This window comes from Coloeus monedula, assembly GCF_965178545.1.
Source record: "Coloeus monedula genome assembly, chromosome: 1".
NCBI classification, from domain to species: Eukaryota; Metazoa; Chordata; class Aves; order Passeriformes; family Corvidae; genus Coloeus; species Coloeus monedula.
The window spans coordinates 28,937,849-28,963,841 of NC_138781.1; the positions used below are offsets into that span (position 1 = coordinate 28,937,849).

A 25,993-nucleotide genomic window follows, 5' to 3' on the forward strand; every position below is an offset into this window, starting at 1 on the left:
ATGGTATAAACAATATTGCAAAGTGATGCTATTCCTGGCACATAGGATAACAATGTATTGGCACATGGGATAATGCTGTATTGGCACACGGGATAATGATGTAAATAATGTATTTATCTAAGAGAAGATAAACTTTCATTCCTGTTCTGAACCAGGACAAACTAAGGTACAACTTCATCATCAGCTTTTACACATATGAAGACTGTGCCTTCATAGCCAAATGTTTGTGATATTAAATTTTCTGAATACCATAAAGGTTAAGATATGCACTGCTTTGGGCACAACACTGGGAATAAAAGGGCTATTAACCATTAACCCCATTAACCATTTCACTAAATATGCACTGACACGAGACATCTTTATATAGTGACTGAATTACAAAGAGCATCATTGCAAGTAAACTATAGTCTGCTTTTGTTTTTTCATTGCAATTATCATGCATTCTGCATCCATTTGAGACACTAGCTGCTAGTTTGACCTTGGAGTCAAGCTGTTAAGTACTTAACAACACCAATTTTTGCTTCTGCTCCTGAGAGCTAAATCAAGAACAGAAATATAAGACTCCTAAATCCACTTGGTGTTCATAACTGGTTAGCTGTTCAATATATATGTTTTTATATATCCAGGTTAGCAGAAAACACAGATTTTTGTAGCCATCTAGGGGGGTTTTATATTCCACCCACCAGGAGTAAATGTCTATATATTTTCAAGAAGAATATAAGGCCCAGTATGCAATCTTCTAGCTTGACATGACCAGCAAAGCTATGTAATACATTCTGGAGCTAGACATTCCTCAGGAACATTTTCATAACTGCAGTCCGCATATGAAACTTTATGCAAATTAATGGCAGGCAGGGGCTTCCAGAAAGTCACCTCTTGGGGAATTAATTATTGATTTCCCAGTCTTCTTCTATCACCCAAATACAATAATGTTGTGTTATTTTACATGTTTTACATTTAGAAACCTTATTTTTTAGTCTAACTTGAAAAAACATCTTTAACTGCAAGGCTTAGTTGTTCTTGGCAGCTGACCATAAATTATCAGAACAAGGCAACCAATAAATATACATGTTAAAAACTCAGTGACTGTAGCCATCAAAACAGTCATTGGAATATTTATACTCTGTGAAACAAGGGAATTATAGAAGCTGTCACTCTTTTTGACAGAAAAAAGACACCATACATGCTGTTTAACTTCAAATATAGTTAAAAAGAAATGGTACACAAAAGGATACAGATCCACACAGTTTAAGCAATGAGCCAAGGGTGAGGAAGACCCTGTAATTATTCTATGCTGCTTTTCAACTGTATTTCACATATGTACATGTTCTTTTTCTTCTCCATTTTCAATTATTTTTTTCTGTGAACTACAAAATTATTCTTGCCATTAACTCCACTTCTAAATTGTCGTACAAATCAATTAGGTCTTTTAAATTCAGTAGCCTTTAAATAGCTTCAGTGAAGCCTCATATGGCACATATCAACTGCAATCACCTTTTGAGATTTTAAACAGAAGACAGTAAAGGCTGAGGAGATTGAGATGATGTGATGATGGAAGACATTTAAAGAACAGAAAGTCTTTTAGGTGAAGTATTTGCATTGACAATACTGTGGAAACATTATGAACCATCCTATGAAGAAATATGTAATATGGTTCAAATCAAGCAGGCCAGCTTGTTAAACATCAAACTGCTATATATTTTAGCTTTGCAAGAAATGAGAAATTTGCCCACCTCTTCTCCACACATTTTCCTTTACATAAAAAATTCTTTCTCATGATAACACGCAGATAAGAAGTCCACAGTATTACATATCAAATAAAAGCTTGCTTAATAAGTACTGTGGTCATTGAGACACTATAATACTATTATATATATTTTATACTGTGATACCCTTAAATCTTATTATTACACTTCAATAATAATATGCTTATTATTATGCATTATTTTGCTGCTCTGTTGCTTTCAAAAAATTATGCTTATTTTCATTTATATATCTACTCTGCCATTTGAAATTTCTTTTGCTATACACATACAGCACTGTAACATTCTGTACAGGAGAGCGGAAAATGACCGTAGACAGGCAGAGGAAGTGAGAAGGCAAGAGTAGCTCTGGCAAGCTGGAATGGGAAGGACTAACTTCAGCAACCCCAGCAACAGCCTCTCTGTGTGCTGCTACCTCCCCTCCTTATTTCCTTTGGAAAGGGAATCCCTGATATAGCTGAAGTATGTGGAAAAGGTCCCACTGATGAAGAATTCACTGCATACATATAGTTTATTATGATTCCTGTCTAAATAGGAAATAAAATTGAACACTGCCATTCCTAAATAAACACTATTTCTTCCTGAGCTATACAATTTTTTTTTCCAGAAATGGTACCGTCTTGATCTGAAAATTCAGGTGACAAAAGAAAGCAGATTATTATCTGCCTAATTTCCTTTGGTTTTAAGTTTCAGTGGCTCATGTCCAGCCTTGATTTGTCTAGTTTCACCTTATATCTTGAAGAACTTTGCTATCTTAACAGACTGCTGACTACCATGTATTTTCTTCCCACTAAGGTATATTTAGACTGATCAAGTTGTCTCTTCACTGTCTTTTGCAATAAAGCTCTTAAACCTTCTGAACCACTCTTGTCACACTTTTCTGAACTTCCTTGAATCTTTCAACATCCTTTTTGAAATATGGATGTCACAGCTGGACAAATTTAGCTAGACTGCATCCAAAGCATGTTATGTTTACTCAGTCTTCCCCTCAGAAGAAATTCAAGGATCATATTTGCCCTTCCAGAAAGAGTTTAAGCGATTGCTGAACATGGAAAATTAGTGCCCCTGTGTTGCTGCTCTGTGGTATGCAGTCTTCTACCTATAAGTCCTATGCTTCATTCCTAGCAATCTGAAAGTGTTAAAACATAAACCCCCTAAGATTGGTTAATAAGATTAGCTATTATCACCCAGAAATGAGAAGAGAAGAAAGACTGAGGTTGAACTAGATAACATGCTTGTTAAATAATTTATTCCCGAGATTTGTCCTTGCTATTTCCAATATTTGGTCTCTGAGAAGCCCTGCTAACCTTTCTGACAGGCTGAAATGTACACTAATCAATGAGAGTGAATTTGATCTCCAAGAATATATTCTGTGCCCTAGTATTAAGTTAATCACAGTGTTGTGCAATGAAACAGAGTTTGTCTGAAACCATTATTTCTGTTCTAAAATTTTGTATTTTGCGGTCTGATAATCTGAAACCATTTCCAGAGGTATTCCAGAATCAGCTTTGTCTGGAAATTAGCATACTGGATCAAAAAGAAAATGTGTGGGACTCTGTGATCTGGTGAGAAAGAATGTGAAAAGAGATACTAAGGGATTACAGATGTGAAATCTGCTGATTTATCTAAATTAATTTAGACAAAATTGATGCACTCATTTGTGTGGTTGCTTTTAAAGTGGTTAAAGAGTGGTCAAAATTGATTTAGTTTAATTGGGTTAAGCTAAAACTGTTTTAGCCACTTTTAAACTGCTTCAATGTCCACACAAAGCAGTTGAACCTACTTAGCTAAATGGAATTAGAAACTGATTTTGTAAAGCAGGAACAATTCCTATCACACAGATAAGTAACAGAGTTAAAAAGAGAGAGTGGTGAAGATGAGGTTGTAATAAATGGGCATTACAGGATAAATGAATGAACCTTAAGGAGGGAGAAAGAGTGAAGGGCTGAATACAAATGAAGATATTAATAAACAGATATATGGGAGATGTAGAAAAGAAGGCCAAACACACACTGGGGAAAGAAGAGCAGTTTGACTTTAAACTTCCTAGAGAACAAACAAAGACCGAAATAGTTAAGACAAAGTAAAGATTTTATAAACCATACTTCTAAGAACAGCCACCTATGTCTTGGTCTGGCAAAGCTGCTATTGATTTTTTCCTGAGTAGAGACTGAGCTTCTAATTTGGCTCTAAACGTAGAAATTTGTTCATTCTTGCCATGTACCCTCTCAACAAACTATTGTAAGAAAACATGGTTGTTATGATCTTTTGCTAAGATGCCAGGTGGTAGCACTTAAAACCTCTTGCTATGGGAGTAGAAAGGGGATTTATTTTCATTATTCATGAGAGCCATTTTTAAGGGATAACTAGTAACATGAATGTAGTTGCAAATCAAGTGATAACAAGCATACTTACTTCTGGGGTTACAAAATGAAATGAGGTGAGGTAGTTCCTTAAATTTTTGACAATTAGTTATGAAATGCAGGTATAATGGGGCAACAAAAAGGTACAAGAACCCAATTTCATTAGCCCCATGACTTTCTAATGTTTTGTTTGCATAAACACATGTTGCTGCCATATAGGCAAATCTGATATCTAATATTGTGCACACAAAGATTAAGTGCTGCTTTATATTGCAAGTTTCATTTTTATATCTCATCTGACAATTCCAAAGTATTGATCCTCATCATTATTTGCTGTTCATGTAATTTTCTGGCACAGGCATATTTTTTCCTCTGAAATTCTGGAAAATAAAAGAAAAAACCCAAAACAAAGCAACCAAAAAAACCCAAACAAACAAACAACCACCAACAAAAACCCCACAAAAAAACCCAACCAAAAAAAACCCCCAAAAAACAATAACCCACAACAACATGAAAAGAATTTGGCAGTGGTATAATGACATTAGAAATTTTCAGAATTAAATATTAAAATTAGATGGATAAATCTGACTAGACAGAAGTGGCCCAGAGCTTTTCAGAATTCCTGAAAATGAAAATTTCCTCTTGAGACACTGGTAGCCTCTCTCAATCACACAGATAAATCTAGACTGAGTAAATACTGAAAACAGTATTTTCACACATAAAATAAATTTTTCATATTTTCATACATAAAATACAACCACAACTCATTTACTATCTCTTCATTTTACCTACAAAAGCTTTATAATATTACTTCTTTACTCATCAAAAAATAATTTTAGGAATTTATTTTCTTCAGATTTTGAAGACATTGTGAGAGTAGAAGGATTATATGGCTGTACATTATGTAACAAAGTAACTTAAGCTTAGGTCAAAATTCATAATTATAAGGCACTTCCAAATATGTGGAATTGGCACAACCTAAGAACCATATTAAGCATTATGTCAGTTAAGCTATAAACACAGGAAAAAAAAAAGGTGCAATGAAGAAAAAAATCTGCTGCTGTAACTGAGCATCCCTAAGCTATCTCTGACGTGATCTGAACAGCATTACATGAAGAAGGCTGTTCTGATTCTGGGATCATGTTCAGGCAGCATGATATATATCTTTACACATGTAATGGAAAATCCACAGAACAGATTACTTGCAGATGAACAAAAGTACAAGAGCATCATTATTTTATTTGTGCTTAATAGTATAAATTCAAAACATGCAAAGAAAGTTAAGGGACACCCCATGAATGCCCTACCCCTGGAAGTGTTCAAGGTCAAGTTGGATGGACCTTGGGCAACTTGCTTTTTCACAGGCTTTTGCCCTCTGAAGCTAAAACAAAATCTAAGAAACTGTGATTTTGGCTACTAAAACAAAGTGTTTTAACAAAAAACAGTAGAAAAAAAAAGGTTTGAAACAGGAATTTTAAGTATCTGTCTACTTGTCTGCACATTTCTTTGGTAGCTTACATAAATGTTACCTTTTTTTTAATATAAGAACAGAAATCACCATAAATTCACACATTAAGGAGATCATATGTTGAGCAGGGGAGAAGATGTCAGTCTTTTTCCATGCATTTTCTCTGGGTGATGGATGAAGTTGTATTGCAAAATTCAGCTTCAAACATTAACTCACACAACTAGCCAGAAATAATTAGACAGACAGGTGAGAAAGTATTAGTCGTCATGCACTGAGCTTTTTTCATCTTATGACCTGTACAGATTTTCATAAGGTGAAGGCCAAAATGGACTAGAGCATTTTTATTTGGCTAGCATTTATGAATTCATGTATCATTATATAAATATTACCTTTGATTGAGATCTCATTAAAGGTCTCTCTGTCTCATATCAAAATGTCAATAACACTCCTAAGGAGGGAAATGTCATTTAACTAAGGCTGTGGTTATTAATATAATAAGTTCAAAAATTATCACAGAAAACTACTTTTTTCTTATTAGACTCCAATTGTTATTTTTTTAATTCATTTTTTTTTCTTTTTTAAGAGTTATTTTGCAAAGAAAGCACAAAACAGTCATTATTTGAACTGATATTTATCTTCCTGAGGAACTATCATAGAACCCTCCTGCCACAGTGATTCTTTCTGGCTTAACACAGCATTTTTTCTAGGCACTGGCATAGCCTTTCTTCCTCTCAGTTTCAAACATACTTAGTGCAGAAAAAAATAAATATTACCACCATAGTGAGACTCTCATTGAAATCAAGAGAGGCAAGTAGAAACCCAGAGTGAAAAGGCATTTTCATTATTACCCAACTTCTACCCCAGCGTCAATGCTTTTGACTGGGTATATTCACTTCCCCAAAGATTCTTCAGCCATTGCTATTTCAAAAGTAGGGTTGCTCCCCTCCTTGTAATCCCAGCAGAAGGGAATGTGGTTGGATATTTCAGGTAGGTGATAAAGCAGTTTCATGTGTCAGCTTACAAACAATATTTTTAAGCACAGAGACACATCAGTGAACAGCTAACATCACCTCCTTTGACATGGAGTTTCCCCAAGGGGGAAGAATGGCAAGAGAAATTCTTTTAGTCACCAGCTATGGAATTTTACAAATGCAAGGCAGCAGATCTTTTTCCTGCCAGTCTCTATGGGAATCAAAATGCTGCAGTAATTTAGATAAGCCCTATATACCAGGGCACCAGAATTGGATTCCTAGGCTATGTGTTTTACAGTTTGGGGTTTTTTTTCCCCATTTGGCCAAGATCAGCAAGGCTGGATCTATATAATCTACATGTCTAGCTATTCCTAAGTACTAGTTGCATAAAAGTCCAGAAATCCCAATTTACATCTGCTTCTCTAGAGAATACTGAGACTTGTGCTATTTATTTCCTTTACCATTCTGGATTACCTGATCTGTTTGAATGCAAGGATACTTCTAAGAAGGAAGTAATTCAATAACATGCAATGCAGATTAATTATTTTTAAAATATGGGATAAACATGGCAAAAAAAATTTAAGAGCTCCAGACAGCAACTGTAAATGGCTAATACCATGAGCAGCTCTGAAGTGACTGGTGCCAATTCTGATGTCTCCCTCATATCATAGAATCATCTAAGTTGGAAAAGATCTCTAAGATCATTAAGTCCAATTCACTGCCATATTCACTCCTAAGTCATGTCCCTAAAAGTGCCACAACCATACATTTTTTAACACTTCCAGGCATGGTGATTCCACCACTTCCCTGGGCAGCTTGTTCCAATGCCTGACTTTACACAGCGAAGAAATTTTTCCTACTATCCGAACTAAACCTAACCTGGTGCAACATGAGTTATAAAGTATAACATCATGATTTACAGAGCACAATGAAAAGGGAAACATGAGAAGCCAGAGCAGAAAAATAAGGAGAGCATATGAGAACACCCTAGACAATCCAGCCTCTGAGGAGCTCTTCCTTCGTCGGTGTAGGGACTGCAATGGCTGCACGAACAGTCCTTCCATTGCAGCAGTACTAAACGCAAAGCCAAGGACAGTCCTCCAGACAGAAACCTCAGTACCAGGATGGTACCACAGGCTGCCTTGGAAAGGTGCTCTGTCTACTCTACACAGTTACTGAAGAGTGTGCATGTGGCATGGGGGTGCTAAAATAAGGTGCAGCTGCAAGTGGGTGCACACTGTACCACAGCACACTGTGGTGTCCATGTGCCTCCAGAGATCTGGATGGGAATCATCACCTGTGGTGAGACTCCTTAGCAGGATGCACTGGAAAGCACTGACTCTTACTCGTGTATGCCACATCAGTCCGTTCAGCCTTGGTGACATCACCAGTACCATAAAACGGCAGCATAAGAGCAACAATTCTGACACACTCTTTGGCATTTTACAAGCTTAAGTAGACTTGGGATTGTCATAGAAATAAAGAATATGCTATGTTATATCCTCAGAGCTCCAGTTGAAGTGAAGAAACTGTAAAATCACAAATAGTGAATAGAGAGTGGCTTGGCTGTGTCTGTAGAGGCTCTTTAGTACAAATTGTTCCAGTAAGGACATGGAATAACTTATGTTCAGTAATTTGCTTCTAGTTCCACCTGGTTCAGATGGTAACACAAGACTAAGTGTTTCTTGGCTAAATCCACCCACTTTCAGTTTAGTTAAATCATGTTCCTTTTGGGACTTTGCCATCAAAATGTAGAAAACATGCAGATCTGGAGATATAAAGAATATTTTTGTACCACAGGAATATCAATTAAGCTATCAACTCTCTAGATATGTAAATAATGCTAAATGACAGACAACTCTAGATCTCTGAGATTTTTATATATTTCCCCCCTGGATAACATATACCACAAATTCAATAGTGCACATAATTTAAATGTCTGATATACTACTGCTATTTTAACATATTTTGGCAAATGAGATCTTCTCATATATATATATGTAAGTCTCCCCAAACTGTAAACTGCTTCCTAAACAGCATTTGTTGAATTTCTTAAAATGAGTGTCTATCTGGCCTCAAGACTGACTGCAGTTACATATCGTACAGATGATTGTATGGTGGATGACAAAGTAACAATTCCCTGTGCCTGTTTAACATCCAATTCACACATCAAATTTCTCCTTTAAATATGTAGAGGTGCCCACTTTAAATCTAAGGTTTCTATGTTTATTTGTTCTCTTTACCCCTCTGTGTCCAGAATGCCTTTCTTACTCTTTTTTGACTTATCTTTCTACCTCATAGCATCAAGATCACAAAAGTTATGACTACATAAAACACACTAAAATAGCATCATATCCTATACATTATGCACCCAAAGGATCAATATCTCAGATTAATTTCCTAGTACTAACAGAAATTTTGCATGTAATCAACAGGTGGACTTTTCTTTTAAACTAAGACAATCAAAATTAGAAGACAGAGGAAGAAATTTCCAATAGCTATCATGCTCCTAATTTCCTAATCAATAAGTAATTCTAAGCAATTCATTAAGAACATATTTCTTAAATGTATATAATAAAATATCTATAAATTTAACTTGATCTAAAATGCTTATAAAATGGATCTCCCTCTTTGTTACCTGTAATAGATTGGGTTTTATATTGTGTTCTCAGAAATAACTGTACTTCATGTCCTCAATGGGCACTTGAGTCAGCATGATTATGATTTCTTTGGTCCCTTCTCAGCTACACACAGGCAGTCTGAAAAGACTCAGTAGGGCTCTGGCAGACCTGTGAAAGTAAAGTTCTGAGACAGGATCTTTAATGGCATGGCAAAAAGGTAAATGATGTTGTCAGGGAGAAGCTGGTAAAGCAACTAATTTACATAAACTTGTTTACATATATCAGGATTAACTCTCACATGAAAACAGAATGATTACAATTTAAATCTGAGCTATTTTTCACATAGTTCTACATGTGTACACAGAGACATATGTCGTGCATCTTAGCCAGGTGAAGGTACCAGGGTACACACAGCCCACCTTATGTTCTGTACAGCTTGCCTACCTCATAAACACTTCCCAGATTCAACTTACTTCCATTGCTAGACTCACATGTCTTAAAATTCTTTGCCTTTTTAATTCAAGCAATTTCCTCAGTTGTTCTTCCTACCTTGAGGTCCAAATTAGTCTTATGACCAACCTTAAAGCTTATTTACCTTACTCCTGACTTTAATATAAAGTCTTGTTGGCTTCTACCATTCCTTGATACATTCCTGTCATCACTAACAAGCAGAACTACAAAATCTAGACAAGGACCAAAATTTCAATGTCATTTGAATATAGATGCTTCTCAGTGTGTGTGAAAAAAAACCCCACATCATATTTTTCTGACATCCTTGACATTTCTTTTAAGAACAAGTAGGAATAACAGCATTAACAAGATGAACATTCATCACAATTATATTATGATAATATGAACAAAATACTATAATGAACTCTTAATCATTACTTAGTATATTACAAATTTCATATGGAGAAAATAATAACTTACATATATAATGAATAATATTGTTGTAGGACTAATATAGTTGTAAGTTAATTACACACTCTGTAGCTGATTTAGTTGCATTTAGCTAAGGAGCTGTTCCAAGCTCATTGCAAATTAATTATGTCTTTAGGCATATATTCTCATTTATAACTGTCACTTGCAACCGTAGCTGTTGGCAAGGCTGCTCTGTAGACCCTTCCTTTATGAAAACAAATGCACCACACCCCCACACCAATGAAAGCAACAAACAAACCCCAGAAAAATTCCTGAACAAGACTCAAAATCTTCACTAGCTAGGGTATGCAATGACAAAACACCAGAGGACTGAAAGTTTCATTTTATTGCATTTTGTCCCAAAAAATATCTTTTGCAGTATCTACAGCCTCATTGCATTTTATTTAATACCTAGCTTTCACAAATTTGACACAGATGAAATTTAGCATCTTCTCAATTCTAGAAATTGTTCTACTTTACAAGTCCCTTACAAATTAAAGGGAAGGATATAGGTAACTGCCAAAGACTCTACCTACGATTTTTCTCAAATTTTTTACTGACTAAGGGAAACAAAGTCACTTCCTACCCTTTGATTCCATGCCAGAAGAATAATTTTGTGGCAGGAATGGGTACTAAGTACTAGCAAGTGAATGAGATAAATCTAAAACAAAGGAGCCTTAGTTCAAGGTATTCACCCTTGTTCTCCCCACATCATGAAAAGTTAAATGAGTCTCAAATACCTAAAATGACAGAAAAAAAAGATCTACATGGGAAACTAGAAGGGAAGGTTGGTAAGCCAAAGCTAGACACACCATACATCTATTTGACTTTTTCAGGTCCATTGCAAAACTGTAAAGCAATTAAATTTTTAAGCAAATTTTTAATCATTCCTACTTCCTGTGATTCTCTTTGAAGCAAAGAATGGTGTATGTCAGTCAGATATCTTTGGAAGATAACATATTTAATGTGTCCAGTGCGCTCCTTCCACATTATGGGGACACACAGGCTAAACCAATGACCAGTCATTTAGGTCACTTTAGGACAAGCATGTTTAGGACAGTTCATAGCAGGAGAACAGACTACATCCAGTTTGAATTAAGACTCCCAAAGTTCTGTTTTGCAGACAGAAGGGACTCAGCATCAATTGCTACACTCCTACTGAGCAAAATTACTTGCTACTTTAAATATAGCCCACAGAACTGTATTTTTCACTGAACCTGACAAAACCTACAGTGAATTCAGCACAAACCTAGGTATTCTTACTGAACTGTAAGAGAAATCATACACACACAAATCTTAATAAACTCATTTGATATATGTAAATATTCTCAGAAAGTTCCAGCACATACTGGCATAAATTCACACTTTAGCATTAAAATAAAAATAAATAAATGACCAACCAAACAGGAAGAAAAATCTAAATTCTTTGAATTTCTTTATCCTTATAAGAAATATAAGAAATAGTACCTCTGGAAATAATCTTTTTTGCAGTGATTAGTGTAGATTTTTGTAGTGATTTCAAGATTAGTAAGACTCATTACACAGTAGAGTAAGCTACAAAACTTTAGTTCTCTGGAAAAACTACCTCCCACATCCCATGCAGTGCAGTACAAACCTCATGCTAGGGTACCCCAATACACATTATGAATGGTAGAAGAATATGATGGCAAGAGGGATTTAGAAGGTAAACTAAATCCACACTGGTAGAGAGAAACTACCCAACAGGAAACACCACCAGCAGTGTTGCAGTATAGATATTACCAACTCTAAGTACATCTTAGTTATGGAATTCGCATTCTCCATGTCCAGGGAAATATTGCAACACATCAGCGAGAGGAAACCTTCAAAGAGCCTCCTATTGCTCCTTATTTATGAATTATTCTACAGATCCCACTTTCCATGGCATGCTTGTGACTTTCTGCCATATGAAAAAAATAACCACCTGCAACAAAAAACCCTACATCATCATACTTGCCATATATGATACCCAAAATTCCTGCAGAAGAATTTCAATATTTCAACAATAAAGTTGAAAAGAGTAAAGAAGATTCAAACATGCAAGTAGCAAAACCTGTAAGAATAACTAATTTGCAAGAATTAGCAATGTGAGCAAAAAATTAAACAAGATGATACATTGAACTATCAACAACTCCTCAAAATAACAGTATTTCAAATCTGGGAATAAAGTGTTCTGAACATGCTCCTTCTGAAAGAGAGTAGAGTTCTCCCCACAGATACAGCAACCAGTTTTACAGATTTGGCTACTTGACTGAGACTATTACTCGCCCAATACCAATATGGATCTTTTAATATTACATTTGCATTCACACATGGACGAATTGTTCATTTTTTTAACCCTTTTTGCAGGAAAAAAAAGTGATTTGGATTACAAAGCAGTAATACTGTTTACTATGAAGTGTTCTCTCCCTCCTTGGCACAGAAATAATGCAATATATCACAACATTCCATTAGCACATTCAAAGTGATGATTAGGATTCACAAAATCACTTAGGCATGTGTTTATGCTCATATTAGTTCAGCAAACCAATAAACATGATTTTTAGTTATGTATACCAAAAATCCCACTTGAATAATTTATTAGCTTCCACCAAATGCCCAGAATTCAACATGTGCAATTGTCCACTCATATTAGTGAAAATGCAAAAAAATGCTTAAAAAATTACCCAAGTATTTAAGTGTTTCACTAGATCGGGAAAGTTTAAACACATACTTAAATGTCACATTGTATCAGCATTAAGATGTACATGAACTTAAATTCTGCACTGAATCAGCAAATGTCCCTAGGATATTTTCCTATGCAGAAAAAAAATTCCTTCTCACCACCATGGACAGCAAAATGCTATGAAGCTTTAAAATTTCAAAATATGGGGCCAGCATAAAACTGAAATTCATTCACAGCTATAAATATTATATACAATAATAAACTCCTTTTTTTTTTGTAGTAGCCGTAATTAATATACTCTAAAATAACATAGATAATAAAATAACATAGAAAATAAAAGATTATGGGATCCCATAGTCAGAGGAACAACTGTAGTTAAGACTCTGGTATTTGAGACTAAAAATTCTGGCAGTCAAAGCTTCTGTTGATGCTAATGAAAGTCCTTTCTCAAGAAAACCAAAAATATGGCTTCTATGTAAGATTTTTCTAACTTTTTTTCCTGAGTCTTGCAAAAAAAAAAAAAAAAGAAAAAAACTTAAGAAGATATAATGGAAGTGTAGGTTGATGACTTAAGAGTATAGTCATGGGGAAGCACACCCATAGCAAGTTCAAATTTATGATTATGAGAATTAAGAAGTCATATTTTTCCCTACTGGCAGAATAAGAGGCTCTTAGTGACTGGTTAAGGCTGAAGAATATTAAATCATGAGCACCCAAATATCTATTTGATAGTGCATTTGGATAGTAACATATTAGGTGTCATAAAAGTACACTTGTCTTTGTCGTAGACCTTTACTACTTTATGGCAATAATTCTTCAGAGAACACATCCTGATTGTAGTATTACTTACTAGTATTAAGGAAATTTCCCCTCTATGTGATAACTGCTTATTTTTTTATTAATCCAGTATATAATACTGACTTGTTTCTCAAAGAACTTACAGAACATTTCCAGGCACATTCAGATATCTTTACTGCCTTAACTAAAAACACTTGCAAAAAATATTTTTGTTGTAGATCATCCAAGTGAGAATATCACCATATTGCAATGAAATCAATTACCACCTGTTATAAAGACTGAATGAAAGACTGAGGTGATCTAGTTCTGTAAGTTCTGTTTTAGCATTAAAATTTTGTACCTATCGATTTTAGATAAGAAGTCTTTCAGAGTAATGTAAGTTTCTGAATTTCCATGTACAAGTTAATCAAATGGACAAAAACAACAGATGGAACAGGAATCTGGATATCCCAGTTCTCTTCCAGGTTACTGTCTTAATTGCTGTCCTAGAGCATTCCATTTCTTTTTTTCCCTCCAATATGTTCTTGTGTATGTGTTTGCACATGCATTCAAAATTTCAGCTGAAGGGAGGCTGGAAGATCCTTATCTAAATTCTTTATCAGTAAGGAAGACAGACAAGATGTTTTCCATATCTTAAGTACGTTGTGCAAATGAAATAGTGTGAATAAGATCAGCTGTAGCTTTAAGCTTCCAAAGGAACTTGATTCTGCTGACAATGACTCTTTAGGGTACGTAGATAAAACAGCACCAGTAGCAAAGATCCCAAGCAGGCTTACCATAAAGCATGCCTTCATATGATCAGTCTAGACAAGAGAGAAGCAATTCTGGATCTACAAAGAATGCAAGCCTCTAAGGGAATCTGCTGGTTTCCTAAGGGACAGCAATCCTTGAAGTCCTCCTGGCCAGAACACTAGGCAATTACTTAAGCATGAACAGAGAATCTGTATGTTCTTTACATATGTAACAGCTACATAACTTGGTCAAAAATAAAAGTTCATAATTTTAATGGAATCTGGCCCAAGAAGAAGAAAACAGAGATGAAAATCAGAGTTACCTAATCAGTCATTCATACAAAACATTTCCAGTTAAACATGAGGATAGAAAATGACTGCTAATATAATCTTTAGAATTGCCTCATGTAAATACCAATAAGTACCATGTCATTTGGTTTACTCTTACACCTCGAATACTGCCCTAAACATCAGTGAGAACTGCTTTCATTTTAGAATGGTATTCACTGTTTTAACATAGGGAAGGTTGCACTGTGCCACACTTTATCTAGTAAAATTTTCCTTAAAATCTAGCTCAGTAATATTTCTTTCTACACAAAATTGTACTAAAAGACAATGCAGATGTTTGCAAGTTCAGTTTATGATGTTCCAACAGTCTAATTACAGAACTGCAAGGGGCTCAGCAGCATATGCTCTGCAATACCCTATGCAGTTACAAAAATTCAAGTGACAAACAGCATTGATAACATTTTATCTCCTATTAATATCAGATAAATTTATGGTTTATTTAAAAGGTAAAAAAAAAAAAAGGAAAAAAACAGAAAGAAAATGTTTATGGTTAAAGATCTTCAGTACTGATTCATGTTGACCTAATTTTGGCTCCATAAAGTCTAAACTCTAAGCTAATTCAGTAGCAGAACAGTAAATTCAAAATTACCCTTGCTTCTGGAAAACCTACTTTAGGACTCCCATCTTAACATCTATTCATAATTTCTTTCAGCATTATTACCCACAAAATGGAAAACAATAAAAAGAGGTATTTGTAACTAACAGGAAACTCAATGGGAAATAGATGAGTTGTTTGGTTTAAAAATTGTTACCTTTTTTGAGATAAGCCATTATCTGAGTCCAATCATTGGTTTTTTTTATTTAATATTTTCAAGTAGTTTGCATTATAAATGTAAAAAAATCAGGGTCTAGCAACGTTGATTCTCAGGTGACTACAGCTGTGCCTTTGGTTTGGCCTACAGCTATTTGCTCCAGCCAAGGAGGAGCCTCAGAAAAACTCATCTACCTCCAGGATTAAGAATTATCAATTGTGAGATAACAAATAATAATGAGATTTTTTTTTAAAGAACTTCATTATAGTTTTTGCTTGATTTCATAATTTCTCTTGAATACCCACCTTAAAAGAAAGCACAGAAAGCAGAGATATTGTGCTCTCTCACACATTCCTATCCAGAAGTACATAAGATGGCTTCTTCCCCCTTCCACATGCTCTTTTCAACCAAGCATTTAGTGGAAGCCAAGGTTTTGTAATGTTTAATCACAACGGGACATTTAATGAGGCATTCTTTCCATTATCAAAATACCCACTTTATCTCACTTTGTGTGAGAAATTATGTGAGAAGCACCAAAAATAAGCAATATAACTTCCCTACATATTTGACATTCTCCAAAAACTACCCAATAAAAGATAAACAGCCTTGACAGTGACTCCCTTTTCAGTGATTAGAATCAACAATATTGCTTGACAACTAAGCTACTTACCCCTAAGCTTAAAAGAACTCTTTCTTTGCACCTTAGCGCTACGTAAAATTTTTGGCCGTGCCATGACAGAGTTTCCTAACTGTGCACATGGAAGTCCTTCTCAAGGTAACAATGTTCTCAAGTTGTTTTCCTATTTTGCTTTTATGTGAGAGTTTGCCCCACTGTCTGTTGGTCACTCATCTTCCATGACTGCTGCTCAGGTCTCAATCAGCACATGATTATGTCACCATCTTCCATGTTTACCTGGTTTTGTGTGTACTTGAATTGAGTACATTTATTTTGAATAGAATATAGGCCCATCCATTTCATAATTAACAATGTGCATTTATGCTTTACTATGCCTGCATAACTGAAGAAAATGTTTCAATCCAGGCAAGATCTGAGAGCAGACTTGATAACAATTGTTTGCAAAAATAGGGTTTTTTTTCAGGATATCATTATCCACTATTTTCCTTTTATTTTTCGAGTAACACATAGAGTCATGAGTATATGGAGATTTAATCTGAGGATTATTTTGTTTGCTTGGATGTTGTTTTGGGGTTTTTTTTGCCGGGGGGGGGTAATTTTAAGCACTGAACTGAAGAGTTACTACCGATTTTGTGAAACTATTTATCTGCTCTAAGACAGCATTTGATTAGGGAAGTGTTGGGTTTTTGGTTTTTGGAGTTCTTTACAGACTTGACATACAGAAATGAAAAATAGCTAGGATAAGATACAGCAGGTGTGCAGGGGTGTTACAGCACACAAGCTTATCCTGTCCACATATACATGTTGAGCCACCATTAATGGTAAGCAGCTGAGTGCTTGAAGAAAGCAGCAAAAGTTAAGCTGTTTTATCCATAGGGAAGAGGTTAACCATGACAAACAGTATGTCCAATGAAATACTCTGTCTACACTCACATACTCCCTATGATTATAGCAACAGCAAGTTAGCTAAATGAAGTGACAAGGCTGAAATTCCATTACTGCAGCAACTACAGAAATGCATCTCAAGCCCAAAAATAGTCTGTGATAACACAACAAGACTGACATTACTGAAGTCTGTCTTTGATGATCACTGGGATAATATCAACCTAGTGCATGAATGTATGACTATTAATGCTGGTTGGGTAGATTATGGGGAAAATAATTTTATTTTCTCTAAAGTACATTGGTAATTGAACTTGCCACTGTCTGACAGTTGGCCTGACGTTTCCTGTCTGTCATGCCTCCTCATTAATCCTCTAATACTACCAGTTATGTTTGTCCAGCTCACCAAATCTGTGACTTTCCAAGATAAGCTTTCATTTTCAGATGACCCTACCATATTCTTGAAGAGGTTTTTTGGTTTCATTTGGTTTTCCTTGGGGTGGTGGTATTTTTTTTTTTTAAAGCAAATATGATTTGACTATGTTAATGCACATTTTTCTTGGATATTTAGCTGGTATCAGTGACTCCAGTATTATTAGGAAGCAGATGGAACTTCTCTCCTGGTATCTTGCCATCCTGACAGAATGATGGATGTGAGCAATTGAAAAATCTTTATCTTATTCTACATTTCTCTTAGATGTTTTCTAGCTCCTGCTTTGAAACTGACACACGGCTTGGCATCCACTTTTCATGGTCCTTCCGTGCTCTGTGCTTCCATCGGGTTGAACATTACCCATACTCATTCACAGTTTGTTACACATACATCTCAGCTTGTTTCTTACCTTTTTCTCTGTACTTAGACAAAGTACAGTTCTTATGGACATATCAGAGCTTTGAGATTGCCATAGGAAAAAAATAGGCTGTTTGGCTTGAACACACTAATCAAACTTTTCACATCCATACACTGCTGTCTCCAACACTCCTCTCAACTTAGTGTATAATTTTCCTTCCAAGGGGTAAATTACTTTCTAATTGCTACCTATGGTCAAACAACTAGATTTGTAGATGAGGAGAGAGCAGGGGATGTCATGCTCAACTTCAGCAAGGTTTTGAACACTGTCTACCCCAGCATTCTTGTATCTAGCTTGGGGTATTATGGTCTTGATTCCTGGAGAGATTTTTTAAAAAGAAGACTGACTAGGTAAGGTGGTTCACTGGTAAGAGGGCAGCTCCAGAGAGGTCTAATAGCAGCCTGCAAGTACCTATGAGGAGGTATCAAGAAGACAAAGCCAGATTCTTCACAGAGGCCCATATGACAGGAGGATGGGAGACAGATAATTTATGCTGAAATGAGAGATTCAGACTGGATGTAGAAAAAAACTCTTTCATCCTAAGGACAGTCAAGCATCACCCAGAGAGGCTGTGTCATCTCCATCCTTGGGGGCTTTTAAGATCTAAATGGATAATGTCCTGCGCAATGTGATCTGCTCTCATAGCTTACCCTGTTTAGAATTAATGACTTCCTGCAATCCTTTCCATCCTGAATTATGGTCCTAAAACATCAAGAGCCCCATGTCAAGAAAAATTTTATTCAGCTTTACTTTCGCATCCTCTCTAAACATACATTTATATCGTTATTAAGTACAATTTCTGCCACACTGTTACAAAGATCATACAGCAAGTTCTATTCATGTTGGATTAGAGACTGTGATTATTTGGCAAGAATCTATGAGGCAATGTGCAATATGTTGTAGTTTTCACAGTGCCTTGGAGAAACAGTAAAAATTAAGAGAGTGTAATTCAAACAAATGTAAGTTTCTGCATCTAGGCAGGAAGAATCCCCCAGGAAAAACCCAAATGAGGTATGAAATAATGGTTCTTCAGAATAGTATCTGAAATTAACAACAAATCACAAATCAAATATGAATAAAGGAATTCTGCTAATATTCAGAAGCATAGATAGTACATAGAAAACCACAGAGAAGCACAAACCAGAGATGCAGTTCCTCAGACATGAAGAGTTGCTTAAACCCTTTTCCTCCTAATTAATTCAAACTGTGAATATCCCTACAAGGCAGAACCAAGAAAATACATGCAGGGCTTTCTTTTTGTATTATTGTTTTATTATTTAAAACTGCCCTGAAGAAATAAAGAATGCAACTGTTCTTTTAAACAGTTTTGACTATGTGAATACTAATGGAAAAGATTACTTAAGAGTTCTTATTGATTAGTTTTTCCTTTATATTTTTATAGGACCTTCAAAATGAGAATACAAGTTTAGTATTATGGCTGCTCATAAACCATTAAGAACAACACAAATATCTTCTTTACAAATGGGAAGGTAGAAGGTCCTGAAAAATAATTCAGGTTTGAATGTGAGGAAGTAAATTTATGCGAATTGCTGTCAGTCATCTATGTATTCATTTCACTAGCAAAACAACATTATAAATTATCTCTAGCCAACAGTTCTTCATCTGAAGGCATGTGATGCAAATATTTATTCAAAACAGAAAAAGAAAATCACTTAAGGATAAGCGTAAGTCTTACCACGCCAATAGAAAAGTAGTTATTGATGATGTTGTAAGGCACTGGGTCTCCTTTCTCATCTTTATCATTGGGTATTACTTCGAATTTCCACCTGTCCAGTAAAATCTCTGAGCTATTCTCAATGTCTTTTAAGATCTTCATCAAATTCTCACCTTCATACCCTAGCAAAACATAAAACCAGTTATTTAATCAAGCATAATAAAGTTTCATTACATTTTCTTTCTCTTTCTAGATGGCTGGTTGGACAGGGCTCTGAGCAACCTGATCTAATTGAAGATGCCCCTGCTCATTGCAGGGAGGGTTGGACTAGTTAACCAACCTTCAAAGATCCCTTCCAACACAAAATATTCTATGATTCTATGACTGGAAAAATTAAATCTATGCATATACCTTAAAAGCAGGATTGTGCTTGAAGTATTGACAATTTTCCAGTACTTGCCATTAAAAGAAGTACAAATACAAAGCTAATTAAGCATGTAAATTTAGAATAACTCTACAGATTTCAGTGGTCATCAGATTTGTGATGAAGAAAATAATGAGATTTTCAAAATTTGCCAATCTCTTGAATTTCCCAAATGATTCAAAAAGCTACTATGGCACTTTGCAAATTGTTCTTGATGTGAAATTAATCTTAATATTTAAATTTCTTTGATTTCAAAATTTATGGAAAAGAGACATATTGTAGTTTTGCCTGACAAGACAATGAAAGGTTAAAGGCTGTCTACTAACTTTCATGGATTGTTTCAATCTGGTTTAGCATAAAAAATCCAAAATTGCAATCTATAGCTGATAGCTTTATCAGCAAAAGTAACATTTTTGCATATTCCAACAACTTCTTCATGAGCCTCGTCCTGCTTTGTAGAGAGAGCTTACTCTTACTTGCAAATAAGCACCCACATATAATTCACTACACTGAGTAGAAAACTTGTTTCTGCACTCATGAGTATATACAACATACATGTGTGCATGAAGAAAAACTGTGGGGGTTTTACTACGGGACATTATCAACTCTGAATATTATTCAGAACAAATGACTTTGTAATAGACAGCTAAGATCTGGGGATGCAGTCCTTCTTCAAAGCAGAAAAAACAAGATCTTCTATTCAAGAAATATGTACTGCCAGTGTCATTAACACCTTTAGCAGGCCAAGCCACTCAAAGCCTCCTTGCTCAAAACCCATTGCTGATGTATTTGTTTACGGCTGTCTAGCACACTTTTGCTAGTTACTGGCAACCACCACATGACAGCAGCATGCACAATTCCATTTCTCTGCATCCTTGAGATCACTCACCAGCAATTTAGTTTCTGGAATCCCTGTCTCCTCTCCCATCTATGGAAGTTCCAGAAAATCTGTATTATGGTATTGTTTACCACAAAGCAACTGGGCAAAGAATGATGAAACCCAGAATATTTTCATATTGGCTTTTTCTACTTTAGTCCAAATGGAATCACTTAAGATACAGGACATAAATAAAACTGAAGGTAAGGACAGGTCCCAGCTAATGTGATTAGATGTTCTCATGGCTGGACCGTGCTTGGAACAGCAGTGACACAGACTAGTGACTTCCTATGACCCCTTTCAGCCTAGTTACTCTATGGCTCTATGAACAATTCAGAAAGTTAAGCAAGGCTGATTTGGTTTTGGCTTGTTTGTTTTCCTTCTTTTCCCCTAAGACTATAAGAATGTAAACAATCAACAGTTGTGACAGAGAAAATAAAGGAGGTTCTCAAATGATTTGACAGAACATTATGGTTAACAAAGTGCTACAGCATGAAAACTACTGAGAATTTTCTAAAGAGTATCTGGCAACAAGGCAGACATTTGGAAAGGAAACTGATGAGACAGAAGAAGTAAGATATCTGCAAAGGCTGAGAAGTTCCAAAAAAAACCCCAACCAAGTTCCAAATACAAAACACCTCAATTGAAACAACCAAGACCTGAAATAGACCTGGCTATGAGCCCATAAATTGAGGTGCTTTCACCACAGATTGACTCTAGTCTAAGATTTTCTTCCTTGTGTCTCCTTCAAGTTATCCTGTAATACAAATTCTGAACAGAATTTTTGGAGAAGCTGAGTGTAAGTCTCCATACATCCAGGAAAGGATGCAAAAGGGTATTAAACGTTCAATTTTCTATATAATCTTCTTTCAGCATTCTTTGCCTGCTCATTTTCTGATAAATAGTACCACAGCACTTATTGTCTGGAATCCTCTGTAGGAAAACAGAAAGGGAGTGGATCAAAGGAACTTGTCCAAGGCTGAGACATGTTTTTCATTTAATATTTTTAAAGATTAAAAAAGCTTAAACCACTCCTAACCCATTATTAGACGTTTCCAGTAACCCTTTCAGAACAGTCCCAATTAAAATCCATTTAAGACTGCTCCCTTTACAAGGTATTTATCAAAGCAGTAACTGCAATACAGATGGTAAAAAGCCAACCAAACTGCTATACACTATTCTCATTACACTTTGGAACGGTTTTGGTGTCAGCAGAAGCTACAAACAAGGTATGAAGTGTGATTACAACCTTTAATATCTTACATATCTGTACAACATTTACAAACAGATCATTCCAAAAATAGAAAAGGTGATAATGGTTCTTTATGAAAACAAATCCAAATGTGGATGTTGATGCAAAAGGTTTTTATTTTTTCTTTTAGTTCCATAATACATTGCATTTTCATTTGTGTTTACCTCCTCCCCATCTCAGACACCTTGCTAAATCATTGCCAGTCCCAAGAGGCAGGATAGCAACAGGAGGATGCTTAATCAAGTTCGCTTTCTCTGTGAATAAAGAAGGAAAAAACGTAACTAAGGAACAAAAATGATCTAACTGCATGTTATTATATGATAACTGTGTTAGGTTTTCTTTCAGTGAAAGACTTGTTTTGTATATGAAATTATGCTGCCTGCTCAGCAATGAGCATTTCACTGTCAGTCCCTTTTGTAGCCCCTTCTCCACTCGATATTCAATCCTTAATCCCAATTTACTCATTTGTCATCATAAGGATTTCGTAAATCATAGATGTGACAAACATTCACAAACAATGATACTCAAGATCTTTCCAAGACTGAGTATGGTGTTCTCTGTGTAGTTCTCAGCTCTGCCATTCCCAGCTATGAATGCAGAAAAGTAATAGTTAAGGGCATGAATAATGAGGTGAACCTTCTACTTTTTCATCTGGGTGACCAAATATGTGTTTAACTGTGTATTCACCTGGATTTGTATCTATACCTGAGCACCACTACCAAGAAGTCCTTGGAACTGACACAAGACCTTAGATGGGTTTGCCTGTCAGGAATTAAACCTGCCATCCAAAGGGAGCACTTGTCTGTCAAGTCTTTAAGTAGAATTTTGTATTTATTAAGCAGTGCTTTGAAATGAATGAATTTACAGTGTCTTTTCAGTCTTTACTAGTATTTTTGTAGCATTTTAAGCCCAAGGATCTCTTCAAAACCCAATGAGAAAACCCTTGTCAAGAAAGCTTTTCTGAAAGCTGGAATATATATTTCAAATGCATAATTTGTCAAATTTCCCATTTAATGTGAATGAATAGTATGTCTAGTTTAAAAGTTATAATTAATTAATCAGTTATTTTGTTTATAGAATTATGCACAATTATCAGCAATAATCAGCAGGAGTTTATCTATACAATGGATGTAGCAGGGGACATCAATGTTTATCAGTATTTTAGAAAGGGTTAACATTCATATAGCCAGTTTAATGGAAATCTTTCAGAGAATGTAATATTTAACAGAACAATATTTTTTTTAAAGTTTCAAACTGATGAGAATTATTTTTTGCTTTTGTTTAATTTTTCTTGCTTTTCTTTTTTTTTTAATTTTTTCCCTTTTTTTTTTCTTGTTGTGTTCTCAGATAAAGTTCTTTGTGTATCAAGACATCAGGGAAAATCAAATTAGAAAGTGTCTAGAAACAGGTGTGCTCTTAAAGTTTCTATGCTAAAGTGCTTTAGCTCCCTAAAAGGCAGCACTGAAAACATATTTTCTGCACCTATGAAAAAAGATGGTTCCTGGATCCCCCAAGTAATTTCTTAGTTCCATACCTCAAAAAATGCTGCACAATATAGGACGTTACTGAAAGAGAAAGCAACTGCATGACATTTTAGACCTCATGAAAACAGCGATGACACAATTAACAGCTGCAAAACTTTGTTTCTTCCAAGTTTAGACAATGCACTTGATGTTTACGTACATTAATTTATGACTCTGAAAGCTATTTGAGAGCTACAACTAGTAGCTTGCATTTGCAAAAAGACTTTTTTCCATCCAAGATTAGAGATATTCCTTTGCTAACATTCCTTCATGACATCAGGTTTATATTTCAGTGAACTTTTAAAGGTTTTCTGGTCCCCCAAAAAGCACACACTTTTAAACACTTTAGATAAAATTTCAGTTGAGTCTTTTGACCTCTCTTGATCCTCTTCCTGATTCCACTGTCACACATGCCCACTATTTTTCTCTGCAGCTTAACACCAAATAAATGTTCATGTGATGTGGAAGACATTCTCTTTAATAATCCTTGATAAAATTAAGTCTTGTAAGTCTGCAATACCTTGACTTCTGGGCCTTCCTTATGATTTGTACAGAGAACTTTGCAGACAACTGACTGAAAGAACCCCAAAACTGAATTGTCTCTTAATACATTATCTCCATTATGGGATAATAGAGCATAGCCAAAAATTCGGTAACTAAAAAAAGCAACTGAGCTAAATTAAATTGTCTTAAAATTAGCAAGTCAGATTTGATTCAGTTGTGGAATAGACTTTGAACTGAAATCAAAATAGATTAATTCAAATTTCTTGCTTTCAGGAAATCCAGCAACACCGAACTTGTCTAGAGATTTTATATAACTTTTGCAATTTGAGTGCCTTTAAAAATAATCATGTCCCAAACTAACACATTTCAAACATTTAAATGAACAAGCTGTTGCTTGAAATAGTTGTATCCATGCATTGGTATGCAAGGAAGACCATTAAAATGAAAACCATGAGGCAAGCAAAACTGTGTAAAGGCTATAGATTACCTATGCAATCCAAAATCCAGCCTACTGTTCCATCTCCACCACATGCTAGTACTCTGAATTCAGCAACATCTCGGAAAAAATTTAACCTAAAAAGAGCAAATGAAGATACCTAATTATGATCAATATAATTGTGCATTATGTAAACATTTACATTACATTTCATTTAATAGTAAATAGCAAGTGATCACTTAAAATAAAAAGCAATTGTGCTTACGCATTCATTTTTTAGACAAATACTACCCAACATTATTATTAATTATTATCAGTATTATCTGAAATATTTTAAACAAAATCAATAATTTAAGGGTTATTATGGTACACTAACACTAAAAAAACTTTCTACCTGATGGTTAGTCCAACCTTTGTCTCACTTCAAGTCTTGTTTGAGACCATTATCAGAAAACATTATCTGTTCACCTAGTTGTAAAATGGATAGGTAGTCTGTCAAGACAGAAAAGTCTATATTGCCTAAAGGTATTAGGCAGAACATTTATTTGTGAAGTTCTTTCTATAAAGAAAACTTCATACTTCTGGTAGGACACTGGTGCATATTAAGCTGGACATTCTGCGGTTGGTAAAAACAATTCTGCATCATGGTTTAATACAAAATGAGAAAGCAGCAGACTGAAGGCACACATTCTATCATCTTAAAAAGCGTATTTTAAAAGTAAAATATCTTTGGTAATATTTGCTTGGCTATTTCTGCTTCCATATCCATCAAGTGAGTATCAGCACCTACTCAGCCACTTCATTCTATAACAATGTTGCATAATGCTAAAAAGTGAGGATATATCAAAACAACGCTAAGGTGCAATAATTTTACTTTAAAAGCATCACTTCAGGATAGCTTTTGATATATGCTGAAATCAGCCCTTACACATAAACTGTGACTAGACAAAAAACTTCCAGTAATTTTGTTGTATTACTCTGTATGTATGTGTATGTACATTCACATATATTGCATTCATTAGTGTTACAGATACCTTAATGGATAGTCTACATTCTAGTGACCAGATCTGATTTCCAGTTTGCAATCTCCTAATAAATGCACAACTAATAAATACATTTTACACAAAGTCTTGAACACAAATAAATATAGACAATAGCTTGTAAGTGTTTAATTCCAACTGTTTTCCATATGAAATTTTAATGCTGCAGGGGGAATGGAGCTCCTGTCCTTAGAAAGTTTTAAAATTTTTTTGGACCTGTTGATAAAATCAAGAGCACATGAAAAATTACAGAGTAAAAGAGTTAGAACAGGAGAAGGAAATGAAAAAAACAATGACCAAAAAAGTTATGTAAAATGTAGAAGATGACAGGACAACTTCTTGTTCTAGTAGTTTTTGACCAGAATTTCAATTTTAGCCACGTTGCATAGAATTAAGCCCATCACATGTCCCACTCCCTGTAATTTTCTTTGCTCAGAAGAGCTCTTAAGCAATTTCAAGTGCAAATATAATGC

The 25,993-nt window shown here is 35.1% G+C and overlaps 1 protein-coding gene across 4 annotated transcripts in view; it reads right to left on the minus strand.

Moving 5' to 3' along the window:
* Positions 1–25,993, minus strand: part of DGKB (diacylglycerol kinase beta) — a gene marked incomplete at its 5' end in the record, with an annotated part of 302,358 nt that overhangs the window by 171,083 nt on the left and 105,282 nt on the right. For all 4 annotated transcript variants that reach the window (XM_082282403.1, XM_082282401.1, XM_082282402.1 and 1 more), the window contains 3 exons: positions 19,486–19,646; positions 22,182–22,271; positions 24,532–24,617. In XM_082282403.1, coding sequence (XP_082138529.1) covers positions 19,486–19,646; positions 22,182–22,271; positions 24,532–24,617 — 337 coding nt within the window. The remainder of the gene's footprint in view (positions 1–19,485; positions 19,647–22,181; positions 22,272–24,531; positions 24,618–25,993) is intronic.